At 43.0% G+C, this 24,806-nt stretch overlaps 6 protein-coding genes across 6 annotated transcripts in view; 4 read left to right on the plus strand and 2 right to left on the minus strand.

The window, feature by feature from the left end:
* The first annotated feature begins 4,430 nt into the window (after nucleotides 1-4,430).
* LOC108165580 (M protein, serotype 2.1-like) lies at nucleotides 4,431-5,867 on the plus strand. The gene has a single exon (XM_017301653.2). The coding sequence runs from the start codon at nucleotides 4,513-4,515 to the stop codon at nucleotides 5,458-5,460; it is 948 nt and encodes a 315-aa protein (XP_017157142.1). The 5' UTR covers nucleotides 4,431-4,512; the 3' UTR covers nucleotides 5,461-5,867.
* A 1,634-nt stretch (nucleotides 5,868-7,501) lies between these two features.
* LOC108165503 (protein terminus) lies at nucleotides 7,502-8,914 on the plus strand. Its single transcript, XM_017301561.2, has one exon. It carries the CDS (start codon nucleotides 7,540-7,542, stop codon nucleotides 8,668-8,670), a length of 1,131 nt encoding a protein of 376 aa, XP_017157050.1. The 5' UTR covers nucleotides 7,502-7,539; the 3' UTR covers nucleotides 8,671-8,914.
* A 453-nt stretch (nucleotides 8,915-9,367) lies between these two features.
* LOC108152647 (mediator of RNA polymerase II transcription subunit 11) lies at nucleotides 9,368-10,203 on the plus strand. Its single transcript, XM_017282137.2, has 2 exons — nucleotides 9,368-9,493; nucleotides 9,560-10,203. Exons 1-2 carry the CDS (start codon nucleotides 9,421-9,423, stop codon nucleotides 10,030-10,032), a joined length of 546 nt encoding a protein of 181 aa, XP_017137626.1. The 5' UTR covers nucleotides 9,368-9,420; the 3' UTR covers nucleotides 10,033-10,203.
* On the minus strand, nucleotides 10,187-12,586 carry LOC108152644 (nuclear fragile X mental retardation-interacting protein 1). Its single transcript, XM_017282135.2, has 3 exons — nucleotides 12,343-12,586; nucleotides 12,002-12,282; nucleotides 10,187-11,926 (listed from the first exon to the last, which is right to left on the minus strand). The coding sequence occupies exons 1-3, from the start codon at nucleotides 12,535-12,537 to the stop codon at nucleotides 10,984-10,986; spliced, it is 1,419 nt and encodes a 472-aa protein (XP_017137624.1). The 5' UTR covers nucleotides 12,538-12,586; the 3' UTR covers nucleotides 10,187-10,983.
* Nucleotides 12,587-12,617: 31 nt separating this feature from the next.
* Nucleotides 12,618-14,289, plus strand: LOC108152645 (ubiquitin-like-conjugating enzyme ATG3). The gene is made up of 4 exons (XM_017282136.1): nucleotides 12,618-12,840; nucleotides 13,117-13,252; nucleotides 13,320-13,510; nucleotides 13,572-14,289. The coding sequence occupies exons 1-4, from the start codon at nucleotides 12,769-12,771 to the stop codon at nucleotides 14,157-14,159; spliced, it is 987 nt and encodes a 328-aa protein (XP_017137625.1). The 5' UTR covers nucleotides 12,618-12,768; the 3' UTR covers nucleotides 14,160-14,289.
* A 2,535-nt stretch (nucleotides 14,290-16,824) lies between these two features.
* The window catches only part of LOC108152843 (nuclear hormone receptor FTZ-F1), a 42,595-nt gene continuing 34,613 nt past the window's right edge, over nucleotides 16,825-24,806 (minus strand). Inside the window, exons 4-10 of the mRNA XM_017282451.2 lie at nucleotides 19,948-20,165; nucleotides 19,496-19,887; nucleotides 19,071-19,127; nucleotides 18,804-19,002; nucleotides 17,795-18,053; nucleotides 17,628-17,728; nucleotides 16,825-17,557 (exon numbers count right to left, since the gene is read on the minus strand). Coding sequence (XP_017137940.1) covers nucleotides 17,408-17,557; nucleotides 17,628-17,728; nucleotides 17,795-18,053; nucleotides 18,804-19,002; nucleotides 19,071-19,127; nucleotides 19,496-19,887; nucleotides 19,948-20,165 — 1,376 coding nt within the window. The 3' untranslated portion in view covers nucleotides 16,825-17,407. The remainder of the gene's footprint in view (nucleotides 17,558-17,627; nucleotides 17,729-17,794; nucleotides 18,054-18,803; nucleotides 19,003-19,070; nucleotides 19,128-19,495; nucleotides 19,888-19,947; nucleotides 20,166-24,806) is intronic.

The following is a 24,806-nucleotide window of genomic DNA, read 5'->3' on the forward strand; positions in this document are numbered from 1 at the left end:
TGCAAAAAAATAAGAAATGTGAGAAATTTGGCTTGCTTTTGGGAAGATGTGGAACAGCAAAAACAATCAGGGTTTATCTTGCTTCGATATGCCCAACCCCCCCTAAAGAGGTGATATGCCACATGATTGGGTTTATATAATGTGCTAAGCCATTGGGAATATTCCCTGTTTATTTGCTAAAAAACTGCTTATTCCCAAGAAAACCATCCTCACTCGCAAACTTCTTTAAAGCCCCTGGGATGTGCTCCTCCTCTTTTGTCCTCACCTAACAGAGTCATATGTTACTAGCAAACGCATCCAGGCAATGAACGGCAATAATATATTTAAGCATTCGAATGCAAATTTGAATAAATCGTAGAACAGGAAGTCAACATTAGAACTGCGGCATCAACGTAACAAAGGAGGTCTCGGCACCTGCCGCCGCCCCGGCCCCGCAACACCACCTATAAACTCCCCATCCCATCAAGGAAGAAGCACTTTGGCCATCGTAAAATATCGAGCTCCAAACCGCACTCAAAGAAATTATGCGCAAGGAAAACTGCAGAGTTTGGGCAAACGGTGAGGTGAGAGGAAGTGTGGCAAATCGCAGGAAAACAAAACAAAAATTTAAAAAAAATAACGAAATAATCGAGAAATCCCGACTATATGCTACCCCTGCTACCATAACTATTCCTGATGGGAGATCCAAGCAATTAACATATGTATCTTTAGGTGTTATCATCTCTCAGATATTGGTGGACATGCAGAGGGGCAGGCGGACGTGGCTATGTCGGCTCGGCTCGGTTTTTAGCGAGTAAGGCAAGTGAGCCGGGGGTTGGCGCACGAACGAAACGAGTGCGCAGGGGCCGTGCCATATATATCTTCTCTATCTTATGGATATTCCTCCACCCACCTGTTACGTACACTTTCACTGGCATCATATACCCTGGTACACTACGAGTAACGGCTATCAAAAAACAACACCAACACACAGTCCCTTACACGCAGAAGGAGTAAAAGGAAAAGGGAAAGTGAGAGCAGCATAAAAGCAAATCGCGCGCGCTGCCAGCGACGCGAATGAGCAAACAACCTTAATAAAAATTTCATTTCCTTAATCAAATGCATTATCAAATTACAACAAACATCAAGAGGTATCCCAACAACAGTGCGAGCCACCTTAGGACCAGAATACACAAAAGTTACACTCGTGAGGCGTGCTGTCTAGTGGCACCTGTTCCGGGTTCCGGGTTCCGGGGAACAAGAAGTTGAACCGAGACTCCAATTAAGTTTCGATTAAAGCGTTATAGCAGGCGGTAGAAGTTTATATGGCGAAACCATTTAGATTAATTTAATAGGAACAATCATCTATACAGCCGTAGATTATTATCCTCAAAATTTTAGCTTTGGCCCAATTTTCGGTTAGACCATTGCTTCCAATTCTTGGGTAACTGTCCCGATGACTGCCTATGTTAGACACTCCCAGTACCCTTCATATCCATATTTTCCTCTCTATCTCTCTCTCTCCCTCTTTCTCTCTATGTCTCTCTCCCTCTGTCGTTGTCTCTGTCCCTCTTATCTCTACATCTTCCTCTTACTCGGTGGTGCAGGAGGGCGATTCAACCAATAAACACGACGCTTATTTCGTTATAAGCTAAAAAGTCAATGATTGCATTTGCATTCTGCTAGATTTCTGCATCGAAATTATGCCAACGTCTGGCCCTGGCTCCTGGCTCCACTTGCCTATGCCGCTGCTGCCGGAAAGGCTGATGGGTGGATGGATGTAGGGGTGGGGAGACGGAAGTGGATGTGGAAGCCCAGAGGAGGCGCAGAGCAGAGCATAGTTTGGGGTAAGTGGAGGTGTTGGATGGGGCATAGTTTCGACTGGTCGACGGGGTGGGGGTTTCCAGGCTGTCAGCCTTGGCAAGTGCAAAAGCCTTTGCGTGGTAAGGAAATTAGAAATGGAAATTATTATCGTAATTCCCAATGTTGGTGTAGTTGTTCGATGTTGTTCTTGTTGTTATCTGCTAGTGTTGCTGGTGCTTTAGCTGTTGTTGTTTTAGTTTTAGTTTAGTTTTGTTGGTGTTTCTACTGCTGCTGCTGTCATGTAATTACACAGCACCCAAACAACCAGAAGAGGAGTCGGGAGCGTTGATTGTTGTTATTAAAAGTAGTTTGCTGCTGCTGCTCTCCTCGTTGCTTTCAACTCTTGTGCTGACTATCTATTTTTCTAGGCCCTTTCGCCCCCCCAGTCTTTCATCCAGAGGTTCAAGTCAAGGAACCTTTCAAATCGATTTTATGATGCCGAAACACTCGATATGTGGAATGTGGAATGTTGAATGTGCTCCAAGAGTCGACATTAGTTTTGTGTTCTTCGATGGAGATCCCATATTTTCCTTGTCGCGCATAAGAGACTGTAAAAGTCGCTGCGTAATGGCCAATTCCTTTGAATCATTTATTCTAAAATAGGTTTGTTTGCGACTCTTTGAGCATATCCAGGTTTTTATCCACTTTCAGCATTCCCTACAACATCGATTTAAAAGGTTAATAGTCGCCCGGGGACACTAACATTGGTCTGGAGGCGGAATGGAACGCCTAAGTCCATGCAACGTGCGAGCGCCAGGCAATCGATACGGTAGCTCCATCTCCATATGCAGTTCCAAAAGCTAAAACAGGCCAGAAACTTCCGCTAACCATGGGAGGGGGGCCTGCAGCCGGAAAGTTTCGCCATCGCTTCCGTTCCGGTCCGCAGCGCCTTGGGCTGGGGCCTGTGTCCGTCTGAGTTTACCTTCCTTCTGCGTTTTAACCGTATTTTCTTCTTAAGCACAAACGAAGCAAAAAAGGGAACCTAATTGCCTACTTTTGTTGCTGGCTCTCGACTTAACCTGTTTTCCCTGCCACTTTTCCGCCTTACCTTTGGGGCGCAAAGGCAATGGCCGCACATTGATTTGGCCCGAAAAGAGCGCGGGATACAATAAATAAATTTGCATTTCGCTGGAGCCCATCGCCCATCGTCCTCCCAGGTGCTCTGCTCCATCTGTAGCTCTCATTTCAAGGCGGATTCCGCCTAATTGATTCAATTTGTATTCATTTTGGCCACTCGACAAATGCAAGATGTTGTCCCGGGCCTCGTCCGAATCTGCCTCATCCTCTGTTGTAATTGAAGATAAAACCAAATTTAAAAATAAATCATTTGCATTTAAAACGCTGAATTACTGGCCTGTGTGTCGTAATATGGAATATGACGAATAATAATATAGCAACAATGCAAACGATTACAAATTTCCTTCTCAGATAAGCACACACATCCATATGTACATACATACATATACGATGTGCAATAGTTAATTGGCATCAAACATATTCTACTACTTCTATTCGTTTTTAATGCCCCTCTTATCAGTACGCGGACAAAATATTCTTGGCAAAAACTACCTGCTTAGTCACTTTTTCCGCCGTACATAATAGGTCTAAACATTAACAAATAATTCCAATCAGTAGGAGAAAATCAGTAGTGGAGAAAAACTATACAATTACGAAAAATTTGAATGTCGATAAAGTAAGTACCAACAAAATTGGAAGGAAGGAATAGATAACATACATGCCCCAAAAGTGTCTCTGGATCTATATAAGAAGTGTCAAGTGAAAAAGCTAGCAAAATTCACTAAAAGCATGATACATGCTAAGAAAAATGAATCCACCACAGTCAACAAGAGAACAGCATTATGCACCTCAAACAAAATATTGCTGATCTGCAATCAAATAGAGTACCGGAAATGAAAATAAGCTCCGATATGCTGAAGAACAAAAGTCCCATTGGAGCACAAACGGCAGATCAGCACGCAAGCCCTCATAAAGGATCTGGAAGAGAAATTGTCAAAACTGGAACTGGACGGAAAATCGAAGGAGGCCACCAAGAGGATATCATCAAGCAGCTAAAACCAGCAGAACAGTGGCAGCAAGGCATGGCCGGATCAACCCTCAACAGGGCCCTGGGCAGCCATCAATTTAGGGCCCTCCATTTCCCATTATTTTCCCTACATTATTTAATTTCTTTTCGAATTGTAGCTCTATCGGCAGCTTTTATTCGTTTTAATTGCGAAAAGGATAGTTCGGCAGTACAATTTGTGATCATTCATTTGTTTTTTAAATCCGGAGAGTTTTTGCTGTTTCTCTTTTTCTCTTCCGTGCTCTCCTTCTGCCGTTGCTGCTTATCTGCTGTTCATTTGCTGCTGATTTACTGTTAGCGTTGCTTCCCACTGCTCCATCAATGGGTCAGCTTGCCCACTCCCTCTTACATATATATGTACTTATAGATATCATCAGAGATAAGCCCTTAATCATAAGTCAACAAAAAAAAATAATATATAAGCGTCTATCTTTATAGCCTGCACACCACCGCCTTACTACTCTTATCAATTCCCGGTAAAAGTTGAAAAGCACAACGAATTTCCTGTGTTCATTTTACGTATGTCTGTTGCACAGGACGGTCTAAATATAAACAAATATCGTCAGAAAGTTCACTCCGAAATTTAGATGGGCATGGAGACGCCTATAAAGAATTATGACCCCGTTTTTGAAATGGAACAGCTGCTCTGTCAACTGGAAACTAATTCAACAAGCTCGTCCTCTGGTCAACCCTCATACTCCATGCTGAAGGAGTACCAAGAGAAAATCAGCACTCAGACACTAGTCATAAACACTCTGGAGCAAAAATTGACAAAACTGGAAGCGGAAACGAAGTCAAACAACAGAATGATTGTAGGCCAGAAAGTCGAGATTGAGAAGTACCATGTTGCTATAGGGCAACTTAGCCAACGACTCGCTGATCTTCAATCAGAAATCAAATCTCCCATGGATTACACAGCGAAGATCAGATCTCGTCAAAGCTCCATAGCGAGACTCGAGGAAAAGTTGACCAGACTACAAGAGCAATCTAGAGGCCAATCGCAAATTTTTCTTTTTCGCTCGTTTAGAGACTTACGAATTTCGAGACTTTCGAAGAGAATTGCAGAGCATCAAAAATATTTGCAAGCTGATATAAATTCGAATTCCGAAAGGGAAAAGCCTGCAAAGGAGTGCAGAGAACAAACGGCCCTAATAAAGGATCTGGAGGCAAAATTAGCAAGGCTGGACGCGGATACAAAATCCAGAAATATCAACATGGAGGAGAGGTTAGCGAAGCTGGAACTGGAAGGCGAATCAAAGATGAAAATGATTAGAGCGTCGCAAGGGAAAATTGGACAGCACGAGAACACCACCAAGCAGCTAAGGAAATCGATTACTGACCTCAAATTATTGATAGAGGAGACTAGTGCCAGCAACTCCAGTGTCGAAGGTCTTCACCTGAAACTGCAGTCTTATCTGGCCAAGCAGGAGGAAAACGAAAAACTTTTGGATTCCTACAAAGCGCAGCTGAAGGAGCGGAACGACCAAATAAACCTTCTGGAATTAAAAAGAACGAAAAAGCAAAGAAGAAGATGATATTTCAAGAAACTTGTAGATAGAAACAAAAACTAAATGTACATTTAATATAATATATAAAATGTTTATGTTATATATATGTAAATATTTTAATTATGATGGGACATTTTCGTTTTACAGTCGCACGTTAAAACATTTCAGCCATATTTATGGTTTCCTATTTATGGAAGTCTGATCCCATAAATATGTAAAGCAAACATAGCAATATATTATTTATTTATTGTTTATTCGCTATATTTTAAAACCTTTTCCATAAAAAAAACTTGCTCTGTCGGTATTTTCTACCATAATATACCCCAAAATAGCCAAAATAGCGGAATGACCAATAAACCTTCTGAAATTGACATGAACAAAAGATAATCAAAGAAAATATGATATTTTAAAGGAACTTGTAGATAGAAACACTAAATATGTCTGTCTTTATTTTATATATAAATATTTTATTTTTGATGGGACATTTTCGTTTTACAGTCGCACATTAAATTATTTCAGCCATATTTATGTTTTTTTATTTAAGGAACTCCGATCCTATAAATATTTTCAGCAAAGCACAACAATATTTTATTTATTTATTTATTACCCGCTTTATTTTGTAACCGTTTCCATAATAAAAGATATTTGCTCTATCGGAATTCTCTGTAATATTATACTCCAAAATAGCCAAAAGAGCTCTGCGAGCAGCCATAAAGCATTACTGTCGTCAGGTGTCACCTGATCCCATAAATATGTAAAGCAAACCAGAATAATATTTATTATCCGCTATAATTTCAAACCTTTTCCATAATAAAATATACTTTCTCTATGGGGATTTTCTACCACATTATAGTCCAAAAGAGTTCTGCGAGCAGCCATAAAGCGTAGCGACACCTAACGATGATAACATGAACAGGTGCTGCCGCTTGCCGCAAGATGGTGCTACATCGATAGTTTCATTAAAAGTGCATTGCGTATCGATAATTTCATAAAAATTGCATTGAAATATCGAGGAACTGCCCCCACTAACGATCTGTTATCGCGCAGTCTATCGCCACACTTGGCCGCCATTTAAAATATCTGAATTATATTACTGAATTAAGAGTTGGGGCTCCTCGTGGCTTTTGCCAGGCAGTTGGGCCGCCAGGATAGTCCCCCCATTTAAAAAAGCTGAAATATGTTACTAAATTAAGTAGTATAATACTAAATAAAAGAATCACTATATCCATCTCCTTTATATATAACTTTTATAACCCCAACCACGCGGGAGAACAAGCGGATCGCCTCTGGTGTGTCCATGAACACATATGTACCCATGGGTTTAATGGATAAACTGCAAGATGTTAGCCTATTTTGAGGAAGGGTTCACTCCACTAAACTCGAAATCCGAGCTGATTTTCACTTTGTCAAGCTGAGTGGTACTTAAGATTGGAATATTCAACGCCAATAGCTTTCTCAGATTAAGGACTTCGTTGTTATAGAACTCCCCCATTGCTGGGCATGCAAGGAACTTCCAAAACTACAGCAAATACAAAGTTCTTGGCGAGGCGCAGTCGTTCCAAGTCTCGGAGAATATTTTTTCATAAGCTTGAATATCTTGGTATTATATATTGTTTGGTAGAATAAAGATATCCTACGTTGCTACATACCAAGGACCTAGGCCCAGATAGGGGGACAACAGAATCTTTTGTTGTTTAAAGCAATGACTCACAATTGGCGCAGGTAAGCCAATGGTAAGGAGAATACTCTAGATCGTCTAGTTGATTGAACAAAAGTAGGTAATATTGTATCGGCACGTCCATATGTTTATACATACACCTGGTCTCCAGGGACTATAAATGTTCACAGCTCGAACATTTATACCCTCTCTTTAGAGATCCCCAGATCAAGATTTTTTTATTATGTTTGACCTGTTTGGTGTTCCTTACCTGACCGTCAACAGATTTAAGTCTAAATTCAAAGCTGACAGATGTTGATTAGCAGCTCGCCTAATACCCTTTTGTGCCAGGTCATTCATCAAGGTGTGCCTATTGAAATAAAATTCTTAAGATCTTACGATATATATCCTTAAGAAGTCATCCGTCGGGCATCAGTAAAATCCTAAACATGCTACGACGAACATACTCCCGCTTCATCTTCGAGACAATTGGGGATTCGCGTATCTTTCACCATCAGCGTTTTGTCAACGATTTGCAAATAGATTGTCCCACCTGTACGAGTTGTGTGGAGACCAGAGAGCCCTACAGTAGGCACTGGCAAAACGACCATGCTGCCGGAACAAGCCACCAAATCCAAATGGACCCTGACGAGAGACTCCTCTTGAAGCGGATCGAGACGGAGCGAATAGAAGCGTTTATGCTCTGCGATGGGAGCGTCTCTGGCAGAACGAATGACTTCCTATTAGAGGCTGGAATGGAGGCAGTGCCCCAACTGCTGCGATTTCTTAGCTTTGGGGCCACCAAGTTGGAGGTGACTATTGGATTTTATGTGAACGTGAAGAAGGAACGAATGTATTACGAAAGTAGTCCGATGATTGTCGAACACCACCTGGACATTGTGGAATCTGTGGATATGCTCTTCTCCATGTTGCTGGAGAAGATTAGCAACTATGTACTGCTGCAGCAGCGTGTTCCCTTGGAGGCTTGCGTCATAAGACGAATGAAAGTGACCGTAAAGCGTCATAGCAATCCCATATCGGTCCAGTGGCGATCCACCGCAAAGCTACCCCTCCAGTACCGCGTAAAGAGGTTAGATACTGGAACCAACAATGCCACTCTATTCGCCGAGATCTGTCAGAGCCCCAGGGATATATTCCATATTGGCCTCTTGCCGGATGCGTTGCAGGTGAATTTGTACTGCTTTCGTGTCTGTGCCAGCACCAAAGAACTCTACGCAGTGCCCTATCTAATCCGCCATGACGATGTCGAAAACACCCCTACATTCGTCATACACACCGATATCGCGGGACATTTCCGGGGCCTACAGGAGATCCGGAATGTGCGCAAGTTCCTTCGCGCCGATAGGCAGGATCGCGTGTTCGAATGCCGGAAATGCAAGTCGCGTTTCGGCGATCGCGTTCAGTTCGCATTGCATAAACAAATCGATTGTGGACGTGGCTTCATGGTGTGGCATTTGGAAGAAGATGCCATAGAGCTGCACCACAATTGCTTGCCGCTACCCAAAGGCTACTTCAAGCACGACTGGTTTGGTTTGGGTACCAATAAAACTTTAAAATAAATTGACACCATGGCCTCGGACTCACCTTACGCAAATCTATAACCGAGCAACCAGCCACTGCTGACACGTGCATAAGAACTTAAAAAGGACTTACCGCAATTTCATTTTCGTTTTTCAAAAATATACTCTACTCGTATTTAAGGTTATGATAATTACTTTCCACGAATAAAAATATACCATATATACCAGCTCCACAAAAAGAATAATTAAAAGTTAACCAACAATTTATTTTTCTGTACAATCACACGATTCTTTTTTCAATAAAAATACAGTATACATATGTATGTACATATGTCAAAAAGCGGATAACGGATGTTTCTCTCTAAAAAAAAAACGGCCAAACTTGTCAACAAACACATTGCCTCTTAATATGTAGCAAATGTGTAAGTTAGCGTGTAGTTACCATGTAAGGACATCAATTTAGTGGAAATTGTTGTTGACCGGTTTTGCTTAAACCTGATTTTATAAGAAATGCAATATAGATGAAAGGTTAAATTTAAACAGACTTGCAGGAAACCGATTTAATAATCGGATAAAATTATGATTTGAGAGCTGAGGATCTTAGCTAGCAAGTAATATTAAACCGAATATCAAAAACGAGGAATATGTATAACAGCACTAGTATTCGTCAGTATATTTACGGTATATTTTGAAAATGAGACGGTATATTTTGGTATATTTCTGACGGTCAGACCGTATATTTAATTGATAAGTGCCGACAGATTTTGTTTACCATTTTTTAAAACCGCCATGAATCCATTGGATAAAATACACGCTCTAGACGAAATCGAGAAGGAAATCATTCTCTGCATGCAGAGTGCGGGTAAATTGGCAACATTCAACATGTATATAAGTATATCGGCATTTAAATGCACACAACTTTTTTCAGGGCAAGCTCTACAGGAACTCGGCAAAGAGAAGTCGTCGCAGAAAAATGCCGAAACGCAGTCGCAGCAGTTTCTCAAGAGTTTGTCCAGTGTCGAATCGAAACTTTCGGAACAAATAAACTACCTCACACAGGTGTCGACCGGACAGCCGCACGAGGGTTCTGGCTACGCCTCAGCGAAGGTGCTGCAAATGGCCTGGCACCGCATCCAGCACGCCCGATCGCGAGTCCGTGAGCTGGAGGAGACGAAAGCCAAGCATTCACACGCCGCCAGGCAACAGCAAAAGCGACAGCAAGAGCATGCCGCCGCCCAGCAGCAGCAGCAACAACAGCAGCAGGCTGCAGCAGCCGTTGCCCAGCAGCAACAACAACAGCAACAGGCTGGCGGCGGCGTAGGTGTCTCACCAGGTGCCGACACTAGTGGCGTTGGACACGCCATAGGTGGCGATGCATCTACTGGAATGTCTACTAACTGAATATACAATAAAATGTGTAGGACTAAAACGATAAAAAGGAAATGCATGTACTCCAAGGTTATTGCGGATGACCACAAACCAGATCAGATCGGGCATTTACTCTAATTACAATCATAACATTATTTGTATGTATATTAAAGAAATACGAACAGTATTGGAAAGATACACCCACATACAAAGCCTTTTATTCAATTTATGAAATTTGAAACATGTGTAAATGTTGCCGAGATTGTCGGCTTTCAGTTGCAATGAAGAATTTCGCAATATGGAATGTGATCTTTGGCCTGCTCTCGATGGATTGGTCATATAGAATAATGACGACGTCAGGTAAATATTGGAAATACATACGACTTACATAAACGGATTAGGATAATCTCTTGAGCATATTTACTTCAAAAGGTGACTTTTTTTTTACTGCTGGATGTGTGCATATGTCTGGAGCCGTTTTACTTATAATCTCGGGGATATTGATCCGCGTTGGCGTATTCAAAGTAAGAGGTGTTGCCTGTGCAGTGGCGCAAATGGTGGCTTGGCTTAATTACTACACATTACCGTTTGTACTCGCAGAAAAAGAAGGCTGTCTACTGTGTAGGGCTATGCTTGAGCAACGTTGGGCCATGTATCATGAGCTACCTTATATTTCCGATTGGTAAGTTTGGCTTCTCACTACTAAATGGATTTCTCGCTTACATTCATTTGGCTTGCAGTCATTCAGGTGGTACTGCTCATACAGGGCATTGGCTTATACAAGAAGTGGAACGAAGAAATAGTTGAATGCTAGAAACGTCTGAGCCTGGTGGAGAGACGGGCAGCTTATAAATGTTTCCAGCGTGGGAGTATTTTATTGTACAACTCTATTCGATGGTACACAATTAAGCAACTGAAATTCTGCTTTTCAGCTTATCACAATTACATACTCGTAAGCAGAATAGGAATAATAATTACGTATATTCAACTATTCTTTACTTGATCTTTATTGTCGCTTGCTCCGATGCCGAAGAAGTTGTTCTCGCACACATAGCGCACACACTGCAGCAGGACATTGCGCTCATGGCGGATATCGGCGGCCAACAGCTTGGAGAGCATTGTATTCTGTTTCGTCGTTTTACGGGCTCGATTGTAGTTGAGGCCGGAAATACGCTTCTGTGCCCTCGGAGCAGCTGGTTTTGGGGAGGGTCCGGGTTTCGGCTCGACGAATTGAGGTTTGGTTATAGCCGGCTCTGATATTGATTCGGTTACGCGCTGAATGGGCACTTCATCAGGTGCCTCATCAGAAGAGCAGTTGTTTTCCTTGAGCAGGTCCAGGTCCTCTGAACTGATGGCGGGCTCCTCAGAAGTTTGGGGGGTGTTTTTTTGGACAGCTGTATTTGGGGCTATTGGATCAGCCCTAGAACTTTCATTCTCCACTGTGCTGCACTCTGGGCTGTCTAGACGCCGTACTGTCTCCAATTGGGGACTTTTCTGCCCTTGACTTCGGTTCTCTTCTTCGGCCTCAATCTCGCTGTCTTCACTATCCGAGCCGTACATTCCCAAGAGGCCACATAGAACATTTTCCTTGTCCTGTACGTTATCTTTGCAGTGCTCGTAGTCTAACATTTGTCCGGTTCCGCGAAACATGGACACGCCTGTGCCACTTACATCTGAGGATTCCTCTTGCAAGGCATCTGTTTCTTTGCGAATATTTTCATCCGCCTTCTTCTTGTCCACGTGTAGGCTCTTTCCTTTACCCTTTTTGTTCGATTTGGGTCGCTTTTCTTGATAGCTGTTGGGTCGGGTACGTGCCCGATCTTCGCGTCTGCCAAAACGAGATTTGGAAGCCTCCAGGCGCTCCCCGCGTTTGAGGCGCTGTTCCTTGGCACGCTTGGCCAGTTCCACATTCGCTGCCGTGGGAAATCTGTAAGCGCAGTGTAAGTAAGTAAGTGAGTGAGTCTGCCTTGTCCATTGAGATGGAGATCTATCCAGTACTTACTTCTTTCTCCGTTCTGCCCGCCAGGCGGCTGTATCTTCGGCTGTCCACACCCTTTTCACTTTCGTATACAGCCCAGTTATGTGGTTAGCTTCAATATGGCGCTCCACTATGTTGTGCAGGGCGGCAAAGTCGCAATCCTCTGCGGGACATGTCTCATGCTGCTCCAAATGTCGCCTCATGTCCTGCGCGTTGGCCAGCTCCATGCCACAGTTGTGACAGTGCTCGGGACGGGGCGGAGATTTGTAAATTGGTGGAGCTTGTGGCATGCATGTAATCGGGCTCTGAACGGGATTCAATTCTCAATTTATGTCTGGGTGCCAAAAAACACGTTCAAATCGCACCTGTTCGACGGGTAGATATTTGGCTGGTACTGTGCTGCCTCGCGCGCCGTACATCGGCGGGGGCTGCTTGGCGCGGGGCAGCAAGGTCATGCCACTGGGCGTCAAATAGTGCATTGTTGTCCTGTTTGCCTCATTTTCGGTCCTAGAGAATTTGGGGGAAGGCAAGACGAACTTTGGCAAGACTTTTTCGTCCATTTTTTCTTAAAAAAAAACAATGTGCGCGCAGAGTGCAACCGTGGGTTGAACCATCGATTGCATCAGCTTGATATATCGATAGGGTAGACGCAGTGTGACCGTGTCTCGCTAATGTTGTCCGAAACAAAATAATTTAGCTGACGAGAAAATTAAGTTAATAAACATAACAAGACAACTCGATTGTATTGTTGAGGTGTTTGGAACAAAGAAAATACTCATCCAGGAAGAGCAATGCAAAGCGTGCTCAACAGCGTGAAGGGCACAGCCCTAAATGTGGCCGAATATTTAACGCCAGTGCTAAAGGTATTGTTGTTTCTCTATTTGTTGTTGCGCTGGAACGGAGATTGGAATCTCTGATAGATCAAAAATCGGTTGCAAATCTATACACATATAGATATGTCTGCGTACTGGACAACAAAGGGGTCTTTCCATTCATTATTGATTGCCCCTTTCCACGACTTCGGCCAGCCCCCCAGGCGCTCATGCCTGGGCCGCCGACTGGCGTCCAACTGGCGACGCATACATTTCAATCAATTAAACACGCCCTCAGCACCCCTATTAATTTTCCCTTTCTTCTAGGAGTCCAAATTTCGCGAGACTGGCGTACTGACGCCCGAGGAGTTTGTGGCAGCGGGCGATCACTTAGTACACCATTGCCCCACCTGGCAGTGGGCGGCGGGAGATGATACAAAAACAAAACCGTACTTACCGAAGGGTGAGTAATGCGACGCGACGCGGCTATTACTGAACCGATTTACAAACTAAGCCAATTACGTCCGCAGATAAGCAGTTCCTGATAACTCGGAACGTGCCATGCTATCGACGCTGCAAGCAAATGGAATACGTGGGCGAGGAGACCCTGGTGGAGGAGGAGTCCGGCGACGGCGGCTGGGTGGAGACACACCAGCTGAACGATGACGGCACCACACAGCTGGAGGAGAAAATCTGTGAACTGACAATGGAAGAGACGAAGGTGAGTGCGTCGAACCGTCATCTCATCTGAAAGAGCCTCTAAGCGACTATCGTTCCCGTAGGATGAGATGCATACTCCAGATAGCGACAAGTCGGCACCAGGCGATGCTGTTGACGGCGAAGATGAGGACGATGACGAGGCCATTGACATGGATGCGTTCGAGGAAAGCGGCATGCTGGACCTAGTGGACCCAGCCGTGGCAACCACTACACGAAAGCTGGAAGCGGAACCAAAGTCAAGCCCTGCGGCTGCTGCCACGTCCGAGGCCAGTGGCGATTCGGTGCTCCACACGCGCACCTACGATCTGCACATCACCTACGACAAATACTATCAGACGCCACGCCTCTGGGTGGTGGGCTACGACGAGCAGCGCAAGCCGCTGACCGTCGAGCAAATGTACGAGGACGTCTCACAGGATCATGCGAAAAAGACTGTCACTATGGAATCGCATCCGCATTTGCCGGGTCCCAATATGGCCTCGGTGCATCCCTGTCGCCATGCCGACATCATGAAGAAGATTATCCAGACAGTCGAGGAGGGCGGCGGTCAGCTGGGCGTGCATTTATATTTGATAATATTTCTTAAGTTCGTTCAGACCGTAATACCCACCATCGAGTACGATTTTACGCAGAACTTTAACATGTCCTAAGCCCTGCAGCAGGCAACACCAATCACCAATTGGCGCAGCACAAAATTGAACCTTTTAATCATCGAACGTACATGTGTACTACGAGTAGATGGTCGAATAAAGCTTTTGGGCAAAGACAACATATACGATATTCAACATTTGGACTTATTCATAGACACAAATAGGCCTTCACTTTATAATTAATTTTTATTACACTTTGCTTTTCTTGTTGTTGTTGGTTGGTTGGTTTGTTGGTTGCATGTTTGAAACATCTCTGAGATGAAATTGTATGTTAACATATACATAATAATAAAGCATATTAAATCAGTAAATTCATTAAATATGCAAGTAGTTTTAGGTAGTTTGTGTCTAGTTAAATGATCTCCTTTGTTCTTGTTTAGTTATTGAACAATTTTTCAAACTTAAGATGTCTGTGTGTGTGTGTGTGTGTTGCTTGACTTTATATTAATCTTTAAATGTATATATAAGTGTTAGATCCTTCTTTTTTTGTTTGTTTGTTTTTGTTAAATTTTCTTGGTTTTATGATAGATATACACATACATGTACATATATCTATATAGAGATTTGCTTAATAGTTAAAATCACTTTTCATTTGCAATAACAGGTTCACATCGTAATCAATTTTACAATAAACATACCTAACCGCCATACAATTTATCCATACAATTCTGAATATAGTGTATCGGTCCGTTCGTTTCGTCCACTAACTTGTGTGTGTGTGTGTGTGTTTTCGACTACACGTCACGTTAGACGTTAACAATCTTTGTCCGTGTACCTACATACATACATTCCTTAACATTCATATAACCGATCCATTATTCATTATTCATTATCCATTATCCATTATCCATTATCCATTATCCTATGCCTAACCTCTCAGCTATCCTGCCACTTCGCATTGCCAGTACAGTACTTGTACAGTATATACCCATATCTTTTGTTGTTGTTTATTTTAGCTTTCCGTTTTTACATTTTATAATACATACAGAAGTTATACATACCAACTAGAGACCTAAATACATATTATATATATACCTAGGCAGGCCTATGTACTATGTAGATGTCGTCGTGCTTTCTTCGTTTTCTTCGTTTTTGCTCTGTTCTCCACGGCCATAATACAATATATATGTATGTATACTCGTAACAACATCCATAACATTCAAAAAAAAAAAATTTCTTATCAGCACATCACGGTGATGCGCTCTTCGGCTAAGTTGTTTTTTTACACCTTTAACGATTTTTTGTGGATTTTCTGTTTTTCTTAAATACATACATGCATGCTAGGCTGCCTTTGAATTCGAAGTGTACGTGTGTGTGGTGTGTGTGTGTGTGTGTTAATAATAGTTTTCTGTTTACTGCATTTTGAATTCAATAATCGTTTAATGTTATAAGGTACGTTTTGTTTAAGCGCAATGCCTGGAAAACAATTGGGGCAATGATTTTGATGAATGCGAAAGGATTCCAAGGGGCTAAACAATCTAAAAGTATATACAAAAAATATAAAAAAAAAATTTAAAAAAAAACGTTTATGCATGTTTAAATTTAAATGAAATATTGTTTTACTTAATATTCGATTTGAGAGTGGTTTCAATCAAATGTTATCTTTAAATACATTTTATTTGGTTTTTTATTTCGATTTCTGTTTGATTCGATTACGGTTTCGCCTCATTGCCCCAATTCTTGGCTAAGCATCTCTTCCATTTAGTTTTCAAAATGTTGTTTAACTTTTGTGTACTTTATTTTTAACCATTTGCTTCTGCTATACCCTTCTGATTTCTGTTTTCTTTTGTTTTGTTTTTTGTTGAAACTGATTTAGCATTTTTTTTTTCTTGCTTTGCACAAAATATATTATAATTATTATAGTTACAAGCTTTACACTGAATTAATGGAGTTACACTTTCTCTGAAATTTACAAACAGTTGAAACTTGCATCTAAATTTAAATATATTGTATATATGTGTGTCTGTGTATGTGTGTGTGTGTGTGTGTGTGGCTGTGTGTTTTTGTATTGTATATTTACTACATAGTTTTAAACATGATGGTTTTTATCATTTATATAATTTCTTGCTCATCCTCGTCTCGTCTCTTCTCGTTCTCGTTCTCGTTCTCCATCATTCACATCTTCGTTTTGTAGGTAGTTGTTTGCATTGTTTTCTTAGAGCTAACTGGAGTTACAATTATCGTATAGTATTGTACATATACATACACTTATACTGCATGTTGCATGCTGCATTTTTTATTTTGTATTTTGTATTTTTTGATGAACACCTAAATTTGCTTTGCTTTCGAATTTCTTTGTATGGATTTCCCTTTAGATTAGACGCAAATACTATGCAAGACACTTGGCGCAAAAGTTACAGGATTCAATCTACAGGTGGAAACGGAAATGGAAACGAAAACAATTTTTGTATAAACTTAATTAAGAAAAAAAAACAAAAAAAAAATACCGAAATACTAGATAGATGTAAAAGTTATACGATTTAAAAGTGGAACGCAACGCTTAAAAGTTACGCCAATTTACATAAAAATGTATATATATACATATATATAGATTGGTATCGATAATTATCGTATATACATGTACATATACATATACATATATATATATATATATATATATATATTTATATAGGTGTGTATAAAAATAAAATTTGTTATGCTTCTCTTTGTTTTGTTTTGTTTTTTTGTTGATTTTCATTTCGTTTTGTTAGTTCCTAAAGAAGTTGGGTTTCTTTTCTCCTCTGTTCTGTTGCTCTATAGATCCATACAATACATAATCGTATAATGTTTAACTGTGTGTTCCATCAGAGGTACTTAAAATAAGACACGCATTAATTTAAGACAAAAAAAAAAGCGAATTAATTAATTAGTTAAACGTAAACGTAATCTAGACCTAGCCATAAACATAATAATAATTAACATTGAATCAACAAATGTGTATGTGTGTGTAGAGTGTGGTGTTTATGTGTGTGTGTGTTTATTGGTGTGATTGATAGTTGGTGGTAGTAGTGATGATGCATTCTCCATATAGTACACTCTATATGGAATTCTCGTTCTCTCCTCTCTCCTCCTGCCGTTCCGCATTCGCAAAGCATTTGACATTTTCCACATTCTGGTTTTGGTTCTGGTTATGGTTCGGGTTCTGTCGTTTTGCCTCTGCCTCTGGGGTTGGTTTTTCCCCATTTTCCTGCCTTGTTATTTACATTTCATAAATGATTTAAGTATTCCATATAGTGCTCCACGTGGCCCTACACCTTCCGCTTGGCGTGCAGCATCTCCATGAGCAGCGTCTGGGTGGGCGCACTGCCGGCACAGTGCTTGATGTAGAGGTGCTCCTCGCCGCGTGCGGCCATGGCATGGATATCCGGTAGGATGTTCACTAGCCTACTGAATTTGTCCTGCAAACGAATAATGGTCCAAGATAGTAAGTGCCACTTCCAACTACATCGTGATATTTGAGCCACTTACATTGACTGAAGGATAACAGGTGAGGGTGTAGTCCAGCAGGGCCGCCTGCACATTATCATGTCCCTCCGACACGGTCTTCCTGTTGACAATGCCGCGTACAGCTGGGGAAGATTTGCAATATGCTTAAGCACCTTCCGACTCCAACTTGAAAACGAATGCGAACTTACTTGGATTTAAAAGTATTAGGAATTTCATGCAGACATAGTCGCCCATGTCGAATTTCAGATCCTGCAGCTTGTTCTGTATCTCGTTGAAATAATCGGACAGCTGCGGCACGCCCAACAGGCCCAGACTGAGTAGATTGAAGACCTGGCCGTTGTTCAGCTGCGTCTCATCGGGCAGCCCGTTGTGGATGCGATGGTGCAGATGGTCGAGGACCAGCATGTCCGACCAGGAGTGTTGCAGCAGCTTCATTTGATCATCGACCTGCCGGAACCACGGAATCAGAATCACAAAAATATAAAGAGTTCAAGTTTAGTAAATCGTTCGAAACAAGAGCAAGTGGAAGGTACAAGTTAATAGATACATTTTTGTTTGGTATGGTATGAAGATATGGTAAGGCCTAGCTTTGGATGCTTTGGGATTACAACATGCTCTCGTCACTCGCTCTCTGGCTTCTCTCTGTCTCTGTGTTTATCTCTTGGATGTGTGTGTCTGGGTCTATGGTATGGGTGAGAGCACATCGTCAGTCGCTGCCGCTCAGTTGCGTCACAGTGTCAGAGTGAGAGACGCTGCTGACGCTGCTGGCCGCTTAGCTGACTCTGGCTCCCTGGCCGACTAGCTGGCTGGCTGGCTGGCTGGCTGGCCCACTGGCTGGCTGGCCGACGGACTGGTTCAGCTTTGCTTGCTAAGTAGGTCAGACACCAAATGAAATCGAAATTCAATGCAGATTTGACGCTGTCGCCGCGCTGCCGATGAGACTGACGCTGCGTCGCGACGCTGCCGCGTGTTGGTGGTTTACATAACATGCCGCAGACTTGGCCCCTAGCTTGAAAACTGGTTTTCACGTTTCTGGCTTTGAACAATGTTGTGGCTCTGGCTGAGTCTTTTGCTGTTGCTGTTGCTGTGGATGTTACTGCTGTTTCTGAATTCGGATTTCTGTTTGGGTTCGATTGGGTGGTGGTTGCTAGAATGGTGTTGTTGTGCTGTGCTGCTATGGGGGGGAGGGGGCCATACCTTCAGATCCTTAAAGAAGACCGTGTTCCTTGCCCAGTCCACCTGCGAGAACAGATTCTGATCGAGCACCTTGCACATCAGCTCAAAGAGATCCACCTCCACCTGGTTGTAGGTCTGCTTCTGCAGCAGTGCGAACAGCTGCGTCTGCCATTCCCGATCGTCGATCGATTGCACAAATTCTCGTATCATCGGGGAGACTCTGCAATAGGTAATTTGGTCATTATAGCCGACTAGAATACTCGCTTACCGAGCGGGGGAAACACTCACCTTAGTGGCTCGATAAGCGCATCGGCCGTGCTCGATGGATGAGTGCCGGAATCGAAGCTTTTGTTTGTTTTTGTTTTTAAAGAAAAGAAACATTAAACATTATAAATTAAGAGCAAACATTTTGGCGTTTCTATACATCAGAAGAGTGCAGCAAAGTAGAGAGGGACAGACAGAGAACAAAGCATAGCTAAGCTCCTCGAAAGTACTTTCTTTAACCGTGTAAACCCCCAGCTTAATGTCGTATCCCATAGATTCCCCCGAAATAAATAATAATGCTGCCCCTTTCTACACTTGCTGCATCCTCAGGCGGCAACCATTTGCCCAAAATAATGGTCAGGGGGGTTTTCAATATTGGTCTGTTTCCCGTTGGGTTTTCCACTTTTCTGTGGCTCTGTTTCTGTTCTGGTTGATCTTGGGTTAAGTACCACAGTTTCGAGTCGGCCGAGTTCTGCAGAGATCCTATTCCAGCTTCGTGGCAGTTGCCGTTGCCGCCGCCGTTGCGATGCAGGCCGTCGGTGGAGCTGTTATTGCCGCCGCCGCCGCCCGCATTGTTGCCACCGCCGCCGCCACCGGCGCCACCTGCCCCGTTGCCTGTGCTGCTGCCGGTGTTGTTGCTGCTGCTGCCGTTGCTGCTATTGCCATTGCCCACGGAACTGGGGCCGTTCAGGCCGCCACCGCCGCCGCCGCCGCCGCCACTGCCCCCGTTTCCGGCATTGATGGGCGTGGCTATCACTCCTCCCGCGCTGGCATTCACCTGGCCCAGAGCAATGGCAATGGGGCTGGGCGACGAGTCCGGCGACTGGGTGAGTGAGGATACCTGGTGGTGGAGAAAATGCCGCATATTATCCTCAGTATCCTTGCGAGGGGCCTGCCTTACCTGAGGTATTTGGATTTCCTGCTTAATGTTCATATTTGGATATGCTTGCTGGTAGCCCGGCGAGATCGGCGTCGGCTTGATGTCCGGCCCCATCGAGTTGCGCAGCGCCTGGAGGGCGATCTGCCGCTGACGCATCACCTGCAGCTTCCGCGCCCGATCCCGCTTGTACATGGGTCCGAACTTGTTCCTGCCACCCCGCATCCGATCCGCTCGAACAGCTGCAAGTGAGAACAGAATGATTAGTCGCTGAAGGAACAATCCTGTTTCCCTAACGATGGTTGGACCCCTTAAATATACTTTAGAATATTCTTCATAATAATAATTTTCAAGAATAATCTGCTTATTATAATTTCCATCCACAGTTCTTCATTAATTAAAGGACATCCTGCAGCTTCAAATAACCAGCAGCATTTACAGCATCCTTTCGTTTATTCTAGACCCAGCTCTCTAGCTCTTTTGCTGGGTGTTCCCCCCAAAGAGGGGAGGGGGAAAAAAAAACCCATTCATTTCATATTTCTTTTCTCATTAGGAATCCAAAACAGAAGCTCAGCTCTTGACAAAAAAAATGAAGAAAAACGCATGGAAAGCACACGCACAAACACACATGCACCCACACACACACACACACACACGCATACAAGCACGCACATTGAAAGAGGAAAAAAACAAAAACATACATATATTGCGCATACGCCGCATTGTACAACGACATCAAAACAGAAACAAAAACTATATTATAGCCACACAGTAGTGGTGGAAATAGTAGTTGCGCTTTGATCTATAATCAAAAATATTCTCTTCAATCATGGGAACTACTCTTTTATCTTTGTCACTGTATCGATATGATACATAGAGGCACAGAAAAAATATTATTTATTTAGACTGAAATCGATAGCTATGAAAACTCCTCCTTTCAAAGATTCCAGTTTCAGTTATCTCTTGGAAATTCCAACTCTTCTGGGAGTTCTTCCATTGATTATTTAAAAAGATCTGTCAAGATCCTACATATGGACCATATGGTCCTATCCTATGGTGTGCCTATTTTTCTGCACATAGGTGTAGGTGTAGGTGTGTGTGTGTGTGTTTGTGAGCACACACTAAATAAAACGCAATAAAAATGCGCTTCTTATGGCGCAGCGAAAAAAAATAAAAGCGTGCAGAACGTGTACAGAGGGTGAGAGAAGGTACGAGGTGATGTGGGTGGATGGGTGGCAGGGTGGCTGGGGAGTGAGGCTTAAGCCGAAAACAGATTGTAGGCACCCCCCCCCCCCCCTTGCACGATGATTAGAAGATGCAATTGTTAGGGAGGGGGTGGGGTTGTGTGGGGTGTTGCAGGACAGGTCTGGCGATGGCATGTGGGTGACGATGGGTGGTAGCAGGTGGCAGGTGGCCTGCCATCAAATATGCATTTCCAAGGGGTGCCTCCTGTGTCTCTGTGTGTGTGTGTGTGTGTGTGTGTGTCGCTGAACAAGTAACTGTAATTTAGGTCAAGCGTATTGTTTACAAATAATCAACACACACACTGGCACACATTTATCTGCACGTGTAACTGTGTGTGAGCAAAGTCTCTCGCGCTCTCAAATGCCAGCGCTCAGTCGACGTCGCTGCCGTGGCTCTCTCTCTCTCTCTCCCTGTTACACTCTCTTTACGATTATGCTTTCGGCTTTCGGCCTGGCAACGCGAAAGAGCTTTCTATTACGACACAAAACACACACACAGCCGCGAAGAGAGTGAGAGAGACATGGAGCCACACATTACCCTCCGCATTAGACAACTTTGCCGAGTGGAGTAGGTCAAGGACAGTGTGCGCGAAAACTGGGACAACACGGGCATTGTTGTTGCCGCCTCGCCTGCCAACTCTCCCAAAAAGAAATTGTACTCTCACTCACACTCACACTCTCTCTGGGACGCTCCCTCTCCCTCTCTTTCTCTTTCGCTTTCTGTCTGGGAGTGTATTTTCTATGCTTTTTTTTATGCGGCTTTGGGCTTAAGAGTGTTTATGTTAGGGTAAGGCTACGAGTTTTTCTTCTTTTGGGCAAGCTTGTGGGGGGGGGGGGGGGAGGGGGGTGTGGTGACTTATAAATGATATTTAAAACAGCCAATCGATTATTATTTATCGATTATGGACTTATGATAGATTAGACTCACATTGTATGTACATATAATGTACGTGCTTTCTCAGCTAACTCCATCTATTGCTGTTCCCTTATACTTTTTTTTTTTTGTTTGTTTTTTGTTTATTCCAAAGCCCTTTTACTCTTACATAATTTCATGTCTTTGTTGTTGACATTTTTTCACTTTCAACTTTGGTTGGGTTTTATTTAGATTTTCACCTTTTTTATTGCGTGTGTGTGCGTGTGTCTGTGTGTGTCTGTGTGTTTGTGTGGGGTTAAGTGGTTCAATTTGTCTAAAACAAAATGTTTGTAGTTGAAAGTTTGTTTTCTGGCTCTTCTCTTCCCTTCTGGTCTCCTTTCCTTGTTCGTGGGTTTTGCTTTTGGATTTTCCCACACTACTTGGAACGGGAAATCAATAAATGGCCCTGTCACTGGCCCGACTTGTGGGTGTTTCGCGCTTAAGCGTTATTTTTATTTTAAAGCTGGTTTGCTAGCAGTTTTGGGTCAATGGTGCGTATGAGTAACTTTCATGCGGCCCAAGCTCGGGTCGGGCCCCGAAAGCGGATGTTGAGGTTTCATGAAATGTTTTCATTGTTTAAGCATTTACATATAATTCGCTACAAATTGGGGGATAGGATAATTTGTTGAGGATTTTTCTGCCTCCTAAATAATTCATCGGATATTTAAAGGATTAAATAAATAATTTAATTCTTTTCAAAATCAATTATCATTCAAATTGTACACACTCACACTCGTTGATAGTAAAAATAGTTTTATTGATTTTGAGCGGAAATAAAGGAATATTACGTATACGTTCTGTGGGACAATTGGAAGGGAGAGAAAATGAAATTAGCTCGTGATTAAAATGCACCCTATCGGGACCCTTTCGCATGGAGAAATGGGATGTATAGGACTTTCTCCTTCATTGAGTTTACATTCTTTTTGCTTACCAAACAATTGATATAATTAATGAGATAAAAAGGTGATCCCAAAGGTGATTTTGGTATTTTATTTCAGATTAATTTGTTAATTTGTTTCAACAGCTCCCCGAGGCTCAAATCCGCATTGTTTCCGCTGCTCAGACACAGATCCGACATATGGTCGGCTCTTGTCCGGTCCATGTGAGTCATATGTTTGCTGCAAGCTTCAATCCGAGGAGACCCTCTCGAATTTGGAGCCCAAAACGCGGCTAAAAAGTGCCGCAATTATAACGAACTAAAGCCGAAAGCTTGACTCAGAAAGAGAGAGAGAGGGAGAGAGAGAGAGAGAGAGAGGGAGAGAGAGAGAGAGAGAGTGAGTGCTGCTGCCGCTTTTGAAATCTCTTTCGTCAGCAGCAAACACACAAAACGGAAGGACGGAACGAAACGGAACGAAAACGAGGCGAAAATGTACATACGTAATAATTCAGAGAGCATTAAAAATAAAACCAACAGCACACACACACACACACACACAAGTGGCGCTCTCTACATGTTGCATTGATTACACACACAGGCACACACGCACAGAAACAGAGAGCGAAACACACAGAGAGGAGGGCAGAGACAGAGCCACAGGCAGAAGCAGAAGCAGAAGCAGAGAGAGGCAAACACTCATTTTGCCATATCACGTGCACTCACACCATCGCACAACGGAATCTAGGTCATGAGCGCAAGAGATGGCACTATGGGCCAAGTACACGAAAGCGGAAATGAGATGGCAATACATTGATATACGTATTGCACACACTTTTAGTACCGCTGTCGCTGCCATTGCTGGCGTCGCTGCTCCGGCTGACTCAAGTGTCAGCAGCAGCAGCAGCAGCAGCAATAGAGGCAGAGGCAGCGACCGAGGCAGAGACTGCGTTTCGTTTGTTTCGCCGCTTGTATGTGTGTTTGTGTGTTTGTGTGTGTGCAAATCGAAAAGGAAAACCTAAATACGATCTAGAAAAATGAATCTGGTTGGAATAGCCGTCAATTTGATGGAAATTGGTAGGTGTGCTGGCCAACAACAACAACAACAAAAAACCCCCCAAAGCGGAAGCTTCTGATATGTAAAACACTTTGGGAATTCTTGTTCTTTCCAAAGTCAATCATTTCCTTCGTAGAATCTACTCTACTTTCAACATTTAAATCTGCTGAATGCGAATGAATACTCATAAAGATACATTTCGCCCAGGATCATGCTCCTACTAGACATCTTCAAATAGCTCTTTTTGCTTGTTAGGATCCGATAATCATCCGATAATTGCGAGTATGGAGAACTCCTACGGGATTATTACGAGCATGGCATCGATTAAGATCGTAGATAATGGGGAACAGCGTAATATATATATTTTCTTGTTTTGTTTTTGTGTAGTCTCTGAAATCGGAGCTCTGAAAATCAACTACGCAAACAATTTCCGAGTCATAATTTTCACACTTTTTCCCACTTTGCATAATAATTTTCAAACTTTGTTTGAACCGTCATGCCATGGCACGCCACATCCTCCGCCTCCTTCCCTCCCCTCCCCACCCATCCCATTTCATCGCTCATACGCACACACACACATGTGGCATGTGGCAGCGAGGCAAGTGAGCGTTGCAAATGATGGAAATATGAAACAAAACGAGGAGGAAAAACGAGAAACACAAATTGCGCGCGCTCATTTGAATCCGAATCGACAAAGCAGTCGCTGGCAGAGGGGCGGTGGTGTGGGCAGGGGATAGAGGGAGGAACTATTACAAAATGCAAACAATTTTTTAAAAAGAGAGCAACACACATACG

The sequence above is a fragment of the Drosophila miranda genome, chromosome XR, assembly GCF_003369915.1.
Source record: "Drosophila miranda strain MSH22 chromosome XR, D.miranda_PacBio2.1, whole genome shotgun sequence".
Lineage (NCBI taxonomy): Eukaryota > Metazoa > Arthropoda > Insecta > Diptera > Drosophilidae > Drosophila > Drosophila miranda.

Bases quoted from the DNA above. Each gene is read 5' to 3' on its own strand.
- LOC108165580 (XM_017301653.2), top strand. From the start codon at position 4,513: ATGGGCATGGAGACGCCTATAAAGAATTATGACCCCGTTTTTGAAATG.
- LOC108165503 (XM_017301561.2), top strand. From the start codon at position 7,540: ATGCTACGACGAACATACTCCCGCTTCATCTTCGAGACAATTGGGGAT.
- LOC108152647 (XM_017282137.2), top strand. From the start codon at position 9,421: ATGAATCCATTGGATAAAATACACGCTCTAGACGAAATCGAGAAGGAA. The intron at 9,494-9,559 runs GTAAATTGGCAA...AACTTTTTTCAG, and splicing joins TCTCTGCATGCAGAGTGCGG to GGCAAGCTCTACAGGAACTC.
- LOC108152644 (XM_017282135.2), bottom strand. From the start codon at position 12,537: ATGGACGAAAAAGTCTTGCCAAAGTTCGTCTTGCCTTCCCCCAAATTC. The intron at 12,283-12,342 runs GTGCGATTTGAA...AATCCCGTTCAG, and splicing joins AATATCTACCCGTCGAACAG to AGCCCGATTACATGCATGCC. The intron at 11,927-12,001 runs GTAAGTACTGGA...CTGCGCTTACAG, and splicing joins CGGGCAGAACGGAGAAAGAA to ATTTCCCACGGCAGCGAATG.
- LOC108152645 (XM_017282136.1), top strand. From the start codon at position 12,769: ATGCAAAGCGTGCTCAACAGCGTGAAGGGCACAGCCCTAAATGTGGCC. The intron at 12,841-13,116 runs GTATTGTTGTTT...CCTTTCTTCTAG, and splicing joins ATTTAACGCCAGTGCTAAAG to GAGTCCAAATTTCGCGAGAC. The intron at 13,253-13,319 runs GTGAGTAATGCG...TTACGTCCGCAG, and splicing joins AAAACCGTACTTACCGAAGG to ATAAGCAGTTCCTGATAACT.